The 12,577-nt window shown below is 40.3% G+C and overlaps 2 protein-coding genes across 2 annotated transcripts in view; one reads left to right on the forward strand and one right to left on the reverse strand.

Moving 5' to 3' along the window:
• Nucleotides 1-12,577, forward strand: part of PLEKHH2 (pleckstrin homology, MyTH4 and FERM domain containing H2) — a 112,812-nt gene that overhangs the window by 16,092 nt on the left and 84,143 nt on the right.
• Nucleotides 11,198-12,488, reverse strand: C1GALT1C1L (C1GALT1 specific chaperone 1 like). The gene is given in 7 exon segments (XM_053447874.1): nucleotides 11,198-11,256; nucleotides 11,259-11,490; nucleotides 11,492-11,565; nucleotides 11,568-11,674; nucleotides 11,676-11,885; nucleotides 11,887-12,012; nucleotides 12,463-12,488. Coding segments are annotated over 7 exon segments (834 nt in total).

Consider the following 12,577-nt stretch of genomic DNA (forward strand, 5'->3'; position numbering starts at 1 on the left):
CATATTTGCTAAAGCATCTGGACAGCTTTTTAGTCCCTGAACATTAAACATAAGTAGGCATCTCTTGAATGACCAGACATCTGAGGAAAACCTCTAACATGAAAGATAGAGAACAAACAGAAAACAAAACACAATATTGCCTATGCAGGGAAAAAGAAAGAAAACAGAACAAGCAAAATCCTATCATTTAATATTCCAAGAGAGAAAAGATATTACCTTCCTGAAACAAGGAATATTCGGAGAATGAGTAACAACTCTTGAAAATCAAAAACATGGTAGAAGAGGGGCACCTGGGTAGCTCAGTTGGTTAAGTATCTGCCTTTGGCTGGAGCCAAGATCCCGGAATCCTGGGATCAAGCCCCACATCAGGCTCCCTGCTCAGTGGAGGTCTACTTCTCCCTCTCCCTCTGCCCCCTCCCCTGCTCATATGCTCATATGCTCTCTCTCTCTCTCTCAAATAAATAAATAAAATCTTTTTTTAAATGGTAGAAGAAATAGTAAACTTAATAGAAGGGTTGGAATATAAACTTAAGGTAAATACCTGGGAAGTAGAGAAAAATGTTAAAATGATGGAAGACAGGAGAGAAAAGATTAGAAATTTAGGGGACTAGTCCAGCATGTCCAAGACCAGGATGGTAGGAGGTCTGGAGTGGACAAAAGCAATGAAACAAGCCACGAAAATTTCCCAGAATTGAAGGACACAAGATTCTCAATTGGAAGGTCTGCCAAATACCTAACACAATAGATAAAAATAGTTTTGTCCAAAAGCATGTCATCATGAAAGTTTACTACAGACCAAAGAAAAGATTCTACAAACTTTCAGAGGGGACCAAAAAAAGCCCAAACAGGTTATATGCAAACAAATAGGAATTAGAATGGATTTTTAAGACTTGAAAGTTCCCACATAACCTTGAAGAATCTCCAAAAGGACGTGTTCCATTAAAAGGACGAAGGAATGAAAGAGAGGAAGGCAAAAGATACAGGAAACAGGAGCTCCAATGTGGGGAAAAGTGGAAGGGTTTTCCCAAGAAGACAGCTATGTCCTGGCAAGAGGGGTGTCAGTCCAGATGGGTACAGGTCAGAAGCTCTGGAAGTGGCTTCAAGAAGATGAAATTGGTAGAAAATCAGGCGTGAATGAACATCTTGAGAGATGATTCGATGTGGAGTGGAATTATTGATGAGTTCATAGGAAGCTGGATAAAAAAAAGAACCAGACATTTAACTCTAGGGGGAAAAGTTATGTAGCACAGAAAAAAGTAACCATAGTTTACTAGGTGGTTCATCTCTGAGTATCATACATAGTCACAGTAATACTAATACCAAATAGTGAATTAACCAAAGGGAAGATAGAAACATATTGGAAGAGTATATTTATGTTGATGGTGAGATCAAAGAACTAAATCCTCATTCTCCATAAAGGAAGTAAGTAGGAATTCACTAAACTAAAAAAAAAAAAAAGTCAACAAAAAGGAAGCATGTTATTTAGAACATGAAAGTAAAATATTGAGAGAATTGGCTAAAAGAGGGTAATAATTTTTATTAACAAATCTTACAGTACTAGTTGGTACTTTATGTGCATTTGTGACTTGGATAAACATAAAAGAAAAGTTAAATCGAATTATCAAGTAAATGGACTTGTATAGCCTTTTGAGAGGAAATCTTTGTATTATAATAGGGTATTTCTATGGAAATCACCATCCAAACAAAATAATCTATTTTGAATTTTCAGTATATATCAAAAAGAATCAAATGTTCTGGGTTATGTAGTTTGAAGTTAGGTGCATTCAGGATCAGGATTGTTACATGTCCCATTTGTAATTATGAATTGCCCATTTATAATTATCAACACTCTTTTGCTAATAAAACTTTTGGCATTAAAGTCTCTTTTGTCTGATTTTGATATTGCTTTTAGGTAGCATTTACTTGGAATACTTTTCAATCTTTTAGCATCACTTTTTTTTTTAAATTAAGATTATTTATTTACTTATTTATTTAACAGAGAGAGAGATCATAAGTAGGCAGAGAGGCAGGCAGAGAGGTGGGGGGAAGCAGGCTCCCTGCTGAGCAGAGAGCCTGATGCGGGGCTCGATCCCAGGACCCTGGGATCATGACCTGAGCTGAAGGCAGAGGCTTAATCCACTGAGCCACCCAGGCGCCCCTTAACACCACTTTTTAAGTATGCCCTTTTAAATACAATATAGAAAGACTTATGTCTTTATCTGACTAGTGAGATAACCTCTTTAAATATATCTGAAATCATAATAAATGCATTCTGTTTCTACACATCTTGTTGTTGAAGTTTTCTTTATCTTCCCTGTTCCATGCTTTTTTTCCCCACCCTGTGATGCTTTGGAACTATAGACTGAATTTCTATTATGTGGTTATCCTTAACTCCTTTTTAAAAGAAAGGCCAGAGTGGCGCCTGGGTGGTTCAGTCAGTTAAGCATCCAACTCTCGGTTTTGCTTCAGGTCATGATCTCAGGGTTGTGAGATCGAGCCCTGCATCGGGCTCCATGCTCAGCACAGAGTATGCTTGGGGACTTCTCTCCTCCTCTCCCCCCACACCCCTGCTCCTGCCGCTGCTCATGCTTACTCACACTCTCATGCTCTCTAAAATAAATAAATAAAAGCTTAAAAAGAAAAGAAAGGCCACTACACATACTTTATATTGTAATAATAAAACTTGAAAACTGAATGTGGTTAGGGAAAGGAAACGTTAGGGAGTTGGCGATATTCAAAAATATATATATAACTATATAGGGCAACATTGTGGTGGGGGGGGTTGGTGAGGGAAAGGATGGGAAACCCGTAGCAATGAGAGCTGAGCATCAAAAACAGCAAGTGCCAAAACTGTTAGGATGGCCAGCACTGACTCTTCTTTAGAGAATAGTCTTTAGAAACAATGGCACCTTCAGTTTAAACGTTGATTTAAGCTCTTGTAATTTAGGTCATCATTCAGCTTTGATGGATACTAGGAGATGGTAAATGTTGTATAAATCCATTAGAAGCCATAGAATGGAAAAAAGTCAGACAACCAGAAAGACTTCAATTATCCTATCTTGTCCTAGAGAGAGAACTAGTAGTTTGTCCATCATTACTGCAAAATTACCCTTAGAAAGCCTGAGGTGGGGTGGGGGATGGGCTGGATTAGGGTGAATTGCTGAAATCACATTTTGGGTAGGATGTTTAATGTAACTGAAGGAGATCTTTCACTTTGGAGAATAATTTAGCCCTAACAACTTCTTAGTCTGCCATGACTTTGCAATGACTTCTAATTCGTAATATAGGTGTGTTTTCATAAAAAGAAAAAATAGTTTTGAAATCTATACCCAAAATGGGACTGTGGTCCTTTCACTGCATTCTGTGGGTCACAGCAAGTCACAAAGTCATCCCAGAGTCAAAAGGAGGAACAATGGATCTCACCTCTCAATGGGAAAAGTGGCATGTGCATATAGGGAGGGAAGGAATTGGTGGTGGCCCTGTTTGGTGGCTATCTAAGCCTAACTAGTTACTTTAATTCACTCAGACTCTTGCATTCCAGCATATGTCCTTGCTTCCCTCCAGTACAGCTGACCTCACAAAGGTCTCCAATGGCCTAATTAGCATACATTTGTATGTATTATTTATACTACATATCATTTACAGGTATCTTTCAGTATGTTACTTATATTTAAATTTTTTAAAAAGATTTTATTTATTTATTTGACCGACAGAGATCACAAGTAGGCAGAGAGGCAGGCAGAGAGAGAGAGGAGGAAGAAGGCTCCCTGCTGAGCAGAAAGCCTGATGCGGGGCCCAATCCCAGAACCCTGAGATCATGACCTGAGCCGAAGGCAGAGGTTTAACCCACTGAGCCACCCAGGTGCCCCTATATTTAAATTTTGTTAGAAAAATTTTCAAAAATACAAAAGTAAGCAGAATATCATAATGGATCCCCATATACACATTACCCAGCGTTAATGATTATTAAACTCAGGACCAATCCTGTTTCATCTATACCCCGATCCACTTCTCCTTTCTTACTTTATATTGAAGCAAATTCCAAGCATATTATTTCATCCATCTGTGTACATTTTAATGACTGTATGGTTATCTACTTATATATTTAGACAATTCTGTTTTTGGACATTTGTGGCTTTTATTTTTATCATTCAGATTATAACACTGCAGGGGCTCCTGGGTGGCTTAGTCAGTTAAGCTTCTCCCTTTGACTGAGGTCATGATCCCAGTGTCCTGGGATTGAGCCCTGCATCATGCTGCCTGCTCAGTGGGGAGCCTGCTTCTCCTTCTCCCTCTGTGGCTCCCCCTGCTTGTGCTCTCTCCCTGTCAAATAAATAAAATCTTGGGAAAAAAAGTATAACACTGTAATCATTACCACGTATTTTTAATAAAGGAAATAACAACAGCTTTTTCCCATTACTTTGACATGTTTTCTTATCTTTATCCTCACAATTTCCTGTAAGGTAGGTAGAGCAGTTATATTATCCCTATTTTACACATAAGAATTTTAAAGTGCAGGGCGCCTGGGTGGCTTAGTGGGTTAAGCCTCTGCCTTTGGCTCAGGTCGTGATCTCAGGGTCCTGGGATCGAGCCCCACATCAGGCTCTCTGCTCAGCAGGGAGCTTGTTTCCCCCTTTCTCTCTGTCTGCCTCTCTCCTTACTTGTGATCTCTCTCTCTGTCAAATAAATAAAAATCTTTAAACAAAAAATTTTAAAGTGCAGTGTCAAGCTGTTGAATAGTAGAGTAAGAATTAGCAACCAGATCTCTTGAATCTACTCCGTTCATTTTAAACTAAACCTTGCTAACTTAAAGTAATTCATAAAACTAATGCATGTATATGATAGAAATGCGCTGCTGTGTAAATATCCATTGAACATCCATTAAGTCTTAGATACAATGATAGACATGCTCCTGTTTAATCTTCATATCAATACTGTGAGATAAATGTTAATCTCTTTACAAATGAGGAATGGAAACTCTGAGAAGTTAAATGACTTACCCATCATTACATTGCTCATAAGTAGTGGAATCTGGATTCTGATTTCAGTCTTCTTGCTTCCAACGTCAGTACTCTTTCCACTTTTCTCTACATTGATATTTCAAGGGCTACTTTTTTTTTTTTAAGATTTTTTTATTGGGGTGCCTGGGTGGCTCAGTTAGTTGCCTTCAGCTCGGGTCATGATTCCAGGACCCTGGGATTGAGCCCCACATTGGGGTCCCTGCTCAGTGGAGAGTTTGCTTCTCCCTCTGCCCCCCTCACATGCTTGCTCTCTCCCTCTCCCTCTCTAGTGCTCTCCCTCTCTCTTAAATAAATAAAATATAAAATAAAACATTTTTAAAAATCTCAGGGATTCCTGATGGTGCCTACTACACACACACACACACACACACACACACACACACACATTTTAGAAAGAGACAGTGGGGTGGAGGGGCAGAGGGTAAGGGAGAGAGAATCCCAAACTCCACACTAAGCGCAGAGCCCAACAGGAGGCTTGGTCCCACAACCCCAAGATCACAACCTGAGCCAAAACCAAGAGTCAGATGCTTAACCAACTGTCCCACCCAGGTGCCCTATACTTTTTTTAATTAAAAAAGAAAAAAATGACTTTTCGAATAGGTCTTTATTTAACTTGTATTCAAAGTCATAAACATATAATGTTTTCTTCCAGCACATTTAGCCCGTTTATCTATAACCTTATAGATATAACCCTATATCCCAAGTGTTGTGAAATAGTGTGTGTGTGTGTGTGTGTGTATTAGGTGTGGTGCTTTTCATAATGCAACTAATGTTTTTTTTTTTTAAGATTTTATTTATTTATTTGACAGAGAGAGATCACAAGTAGATGGAGAGGCAGGCAGAGAGAGAGAGAGGGAAGCAGGCTTCTCGCTGAGCAGAGAGCCCGATGTGGGACTCGATCCCAGGACCCTGAGATCATGACCTGAGCCGAAGGCAGCGGCTTAACCCACTGAGCCACCCAGGCGCCCTGTTTTTTTTTTTTTAAAGATTTTATTTATTTGTCAGAGAGAGAGGAGAGCGAGCGAGCACAGGCAGACAGAATGGCAGGCAGAGGCAGAGGGAGAAGCAGGCTCCCCGCCAAGCAAGGAGCCCGATGTGGGACTCGATCCCAGGACGCCGGGATCATGACCTGAGCCGAAGGCAGCTGCTTAACCAACTGAGCCACCCAGGCGTCCCTTTTTTTTTTTTTTTTTTAAATGAGGTTATTGCTTGCTACCAAGCTCTTAAAATTTGAACTGTATGGCTGGTATGTGCAAGGTGTTAAGGAAGATATAAAGGGTCCTCACACATGAAGTCTATCTTCAAGAAACTTGCAATGTAGTTGGAGAAAATAGTAGAAGGAAGAGAGTCAATGCCATAGGAGTGGAAGAAACATTATTTGGCAGCAGTAAAAATACTATCCTATTCGTATATGCATAATGCTTTGCAGCGTAATTTCATCCAGTAATGTATAATATATTGAATATTCACTACATATAAAGACCTGCGTGTAGGTATGTAACAGTGAGGCAAAGACACAAGGCTTCTGCTCTGTTAACACTAGAAACCAAACTTCAGAAAGAGAAATCTGACCAGATATTTGTATAGTCCTTACCTTAGTTTGTTCTACTATAACTAAATGTTATAGACTGTGTAACTTCTAAGCAACAGAAGTTTATCACAGTTCTGGAAGTTGGAGATCTAAGATCAGGGTGTCAGCTAAGTCCAGTGAGGGTTCTCTTCAGAGCTGCAGACTTTTCACTGTATCTTCACACAGTGGAAGGGGCTAGGGAGCACTGTGGGCTCTTTTTGGTAAGGGCACTGATCCCATTCATGAGGACCCCCCTCATGACCTCATCACCTCCCAAATACCTCTCCTCCTAACCCCACCACAGGGGGTGTTAGGATTCCAACATGTGAATTTTCAGGGGGACACAAACATTTAAACCATAGCATTCATTCCATCTCTGGCCTCCCCATATCATGTCTTTCTCTCATACAAAATACATTCATTCTATCCCAACAGCTGTAAAAGTCTATAAAGTGTGGAGTCTCATCTAAATCAGTTGTGGATGAGACTCAAGGTATGGATCATTCTGAGGAAATCCCTGCCAGCTGTGAATCTGTGAAATCAAACAAATTATGAGTTTCTAAAATACAATGGTGGGACAGACATAGGATAGATGTTTTCATTCCAAAAGGAAGAAGTAGGAGAAAAGGAAAAAGAAAGGTGACAATTCCTAAGCAAGTTCAAAGCCCCACAAGGCAACTAACGTTAAGTCTTAAGGTTTGAGAATAATTTTCTTTAACTAGATGTTCAGCTCTCTGGGATGGAGGTCCTACCTTCTGGACTAACTCGGGAGGGGGATAAAGGGGAGCAGGAGTCTCACCTTCTGGACCCTCAGGGCCATTTGCAGCCTTATGGCTTTGCAGGGCAGCTCTCATGGGTTGAAGTTGCATTGTGATGGTTCTACCAGTCTGGGATCCCAGGGGTGGTCCCACTCCCATGGCTTCATTAGGAATTGCCCAGGTTGGGGCTCTCTGGTGGCCTTGCCCCAGAGGTGGCACTGTGTTTGAGTTGTATGCCCACAGCTCTGGGTGGCTTCAACATTCCAAATCTAGGTGGAGGTAGCCCCATGCTTCCATGACTCTCCTGGGTAGGAGTTGGGCCCCTGGCTTTGGGCGGCACCACTTTTAGAGGTTGTGTAGCCTGTAGACACTCAAGAAATGCCCCGCCCTGGCCTGTGAAACTGAGGAGCAGCTCTGATGAGCTGGGGTCCTTCTTCTTTGTCCTGAAGAATAGCCCAATATCACAGCCATGGCTCTAAGATCCCATCCTGTGAAATCCAAGTCCAACAGCTAGCCTCATTCCTTCCTCTTCTGTTCACACAGACTTTTTCTTATTCGGTTGCTACCTAACTCTCAAACCCATAATCAAACCCATACCTAGCTCTCAAACCCATACTGACCCCTTAATCAAAAGGTGGTTTGGCCACACCCTGTCCTCTCCTGAACAAGCTTTCCCACTCTTCCAACATGGACATGCTGAAAAGTATCCAGATTTTTAGGTTCCACTTCCTCTTTGATTAACAATCTATCTTTAAATCATTTCTCTTCTCGCATTTTACTCTAAGCATTCAAGAAGAATTAGGCCGCTCCTTCAACACTTGGCTTAGAAATTTCCTCAGTCAAATATCCAGTTTCGTCACTCACAAGTTCTGCCTTCCACAAAACCCCAAGAGGAGAATCCAATTCAGTAAAGCTGTTTGCTGCTTTGTAACAAGAATCACCTTTCCTCTCATTTCCAATAACATGTTCCTCATTTCCATCTGAGACTTCATCAGAATGTCCTTTACCATCCATCACATTTCCACTAACACTCTGCTCACAACCACTTAGGTGCTCTCTAAGAAGACTAGGGCTTTCTCTATAGCTTTCTTTCCCATTTGCCTTCTGGGTTCTCACCAGAATTGCTTTAAATGGTCTGTTCATGGGAATATAGGTTTTTTCTATCACAGACCCCAAAATTCTTCAAGTTTCTACCAATTACTCAATTCCAAAGTCACTTCCACATTTTTAGGTATTTGTTACAGCAGCACTCCACTCTCAGTGCCAATTTCTGTCTTGGTCCATTTGTGCTGCTATAACAAAATGTGACAAACCACGTAGCTTATGAACAATAGAAATTTATTTCTCACAATTCTGTTGGCTGGAAGTCTGAGATTAGGGGGCCAACAAGGTCAGGTTCTGGGTCTTAGACTTCTTGTATTTTCACTTGCAGAAGAGGCTAGGGAGCTCGGTGGGATCCCTATTATAAAAGCACTAATCCAGGGCACCTGGGTAGCTCAATGGGTTAAACCTCTGCCTTGACTCTGTCATGGTCTCAGAGTCCTGGGATAGAGTCCCGCATCGGGCTCTCTGCTCGGCGGGGAGCCTGCTTCCCCTCTCTCTCTGCCTACTTGTGATCTCTCTCTGTGTCCAATAAATAAATAAAAATCTTTAAAAAAATAAATAAAAGCACTAATCCCATTCATGAGAGTCCCACCCTCAGGACTTAATCACCATCACATTGGGTGTAAAGATTCCACATTTGGAGGAGAGGGGCACAAACCTGCAGACCATAGCAATCCTCTTAAGAAACTATTCAGTCTTTTTTTAAGACTTTATTTTTTAAAGATTTTATTTATTTATTTATTTATTTCTCAGAAAGAGAGAGAGAGAGCACAAGCAGGCAGAGTCAGAGAGAGAAGCAGGCTCCCCGCTGAGCAAGGAGCCCGATGCAGGACTCGATCCCAGGACCCTGAGATCATGACCTGAGCTGAAGGCAGCAGCTTAACCAACTGAGCCACCCAGGCATCCCTAAGACTTTATTTTTTAGAGTAGTTTAGGGTTCACAAAAAAGTAGGGTGGTACAGAAATGTCTCATATATTCCCAGCTCCTACACATGCATAACCTCCCTTATTACCAACATTCCCCACCAGAGTGGTAAATTTGTTACAACTGATGAACCTACATTGACACATTATAAAAGCCCAAAGTCCATAGTTTCACTCTTGGTGTACATTCCATGGATTTGGACAAAGGTATAGTGATATGTATCCATCATTATGGTATCATACAGAGTATTTTCACTGCTCTGAAAAACTTCTATGCCTTGTTTATCCCCCACCTCAGCAGGAATCATACAATATGCAGTCTTTTCAAACTGGCTTCTTTCACTTAATAATATGCGTTTACGTTTCCTCCATGTCTTTTCATGGCTTCATGGCCCCTTTCCTTTTAGTGCCAAATAATAGGTCATTGTCTGGATGTACTATGGTTTATTTATCCATTCACCTACTGAAGGACATCTTGATTGCTTCCAAGTTTTGGCAGTTATGAATACAGCTAATGTGAACATCGGCATGCAAAGTTTTGTGTTGACATAAATTTTCAACTCCTTTGTATAAATATCCAAGAGCGTGACTGCTAGATCATATGGTAAGAGTATGTTTAGTTTTATAAGAAACTGCCAAACTGTCTTCCAAAGTTGCTGTACCATTTTGCATTCCCATGAGCAATGAATGAAAGTTCCTGTTTCTCCATGTCCTTGTCAGCATTTGGTGTTGTCAATGTTCTGGATTTTGGCCCCTGGAATAGGTGTACTCTTTTTTTTTTTTTTTTTTCCACCAGCAGAATTTTACAGATCAGCCACTTGTTTGTGGATTTTCCTGGCAACCTCAACAATATTCAAAAGTGAGGCTAAGGCTCCACAAGCAAAATTTCCCCTAATAACATAAGTAGTTACATTGTAGAGGTGAAAATTATCAGCATATTGCCAGTAGAGGAAGAATACAGTGTTGGCATGTGCCTCCCAGTTGGCTTTTTGGTTTAAAGAATATCCTACACAGGAGACAGTGCTTGTCCCAATGGCTTCTACATAGTGCCATAACCTATACAGTAACTCAATAAAATATTTTATTTTATTTTTTTTAAAGATTTTATTTATTTATTTGTCATAGAGAGAGAAGCGAGAGTGAGCACAGGCAGACAGAGTGGCAGGCAGACGCAGAGGGAGAAGCAGGCTCGCTGCCAAGCAAGGAGCCCAATGTGGGACTCGATCCCAGGACACTGGGATCATGACCTGAGCCGAAGGCAGCTGCTTAACCAACTGAGCCACCCAGGCGTCCCTCAATAAAATATTTTAGACAACACTCCTGGCTTATTAAACATTTGAAATATTTTTACAAGAATTAAAGATGATATAAGGTCCAGAAAATACACTTAGGAAATATTTATTTATTTACCCAAATATTTGAAACCTCTTCTAGAAACTAGATGCCTTCAATAAGTGGTCTTAAAAAATGCTGCTGTGTGGACAGGCAGTTAAATTGCCATATGTGGTGACAGTGGAATATTTCACACTTCTGTTATCCAATAGAGATATGAGACACATTTGTACTTTAAAATTTTCTATTAAGCAAATTAATAAAATGAAAAATAATTTTATATTTATTGCAACATATTGAGAATATTTCAATGTGAGGCAATATAAAAAATTACTGAGATAATTTATAATTTTCATATTAGGTTTTCAAATAATATATGTATTATTGAGTTAAGAGTGTATTTTACACTTACATATCTCAATTCACTCTTCAAGTGGATCCACATTTCAAGTGCTTTTACACGGCACAATTCTATTATCCCTCAGCCTTCAGTCATTTTCTGAACCATTTGGAGGTAAGAAAACCAGTGTACTGTTGAAATAATGAATGCCCTGAGCCAGTGCACACCATGCTCTATTACTTTCATCTTTCTGGGAGTTGGTCCATTAAGAATAATAGCCATACCTGAACAGCAGCCTTCTACTACTTGCTGAGGATTATTACACATTGTCCCTTGAATAAGATGTGCAAATGGTTTTGTATTAAATACAACTCTTCCTTCAGAATCCTCTGCATTTTCTGCAAGAACTCCAGCTTATTTGAGGCTGAGATAACTTCCAGATAACTTCAGATAACTTCCAAATCACACTTCGATCTGCACACTTCTCAGACTTGCCGAGAAGGCTGTCTTTCAAACTCTGTACTTGACAGTTTCTCTTTCCACAGTCAGGTATGGAAGGTCGCCATTTATAGTGTGGCCCAGATGGAAAAGTTGTGATAAAGCCCTAACAGACAACAGGTACTTTTTTGTCAACAACAGCAAATGTAGTGGGACATACAAGAAAGAACCAGTTGTAGTTGTCGCCATGCTTTTCACAGACATAATTGTAAGTTGTCCTCATCTGTAACCACATGTCATTTTTAAAAATTATTAAACAATCATTTTTAGTACTGTAGGGCTCTTTGTCACAGTGTTTGGTCCGAGTCTCTTTCAGCACAGCCCAGTAATGCTCATTTGGATTCTCCAAGGCTGATGCAGTCAACATGGCTACTGTTATTAACATTCATGCACTGCACTCCTGAAATGTTTAATAAATCTTTTCTGTTTGGCGGGCAAAGGTGATGGTGATCATGGTTGTTACCTCTGTTGAATGGTAATTGGCCACATAGTTATTAAAACAGAGTAAATGCGGGGCGCCTGGGTGGCTCAGTGGGTTAAGCCGCTGCCTTCGGCTCAGGTCATGATCTCAGAGTCCTGGGATCGAGCCCCGAATCGGGCTCTCTGCTCAGCAGGGAGCCTGCTTCCTCCTCTCTCTCTGCCTGCCTCTCTGCCTGCTTGTGATCTCTCTGTCAAATAAATAAATAAAATCTTAAAAAAAAAAAACAAAACAGAGTAAATGCTCCCAAGTACCATACTGGTAAAAAACACACACGCGCGCACACACACACACACACAAGCACGCACACAGGTAAAACAAAACAAAGCAAAACAAAAATCACACACACACACACACAGGTAAAAGAAAAAAAACACACGCGCACGCACACATTTCAACACTCAGAAAAAGGAATTTAAAATTGGGGTTTATATCACAATTGTGTATTCAGTACCTGGCACATATCTCTTATGTTAATTTACATTGGGTCCTTTTTAAGGCTTTTCTTTATTTTACTTATAACCATCATTTTAGTATTTTACTTTAGATCTC

Source organism: Lutra lutra, chromosome 9, assembly GCF_902655055.1.
Source record: "Lutra lutra chromosome 9, mLutLut1.2, whole genome shotgun sequence".
Lineage (NCBI taxonomy): Eukaryota > Metazoa > Chordata > Mammalia > Carnivora > Mustelidae > Lutra > Lutra lutra.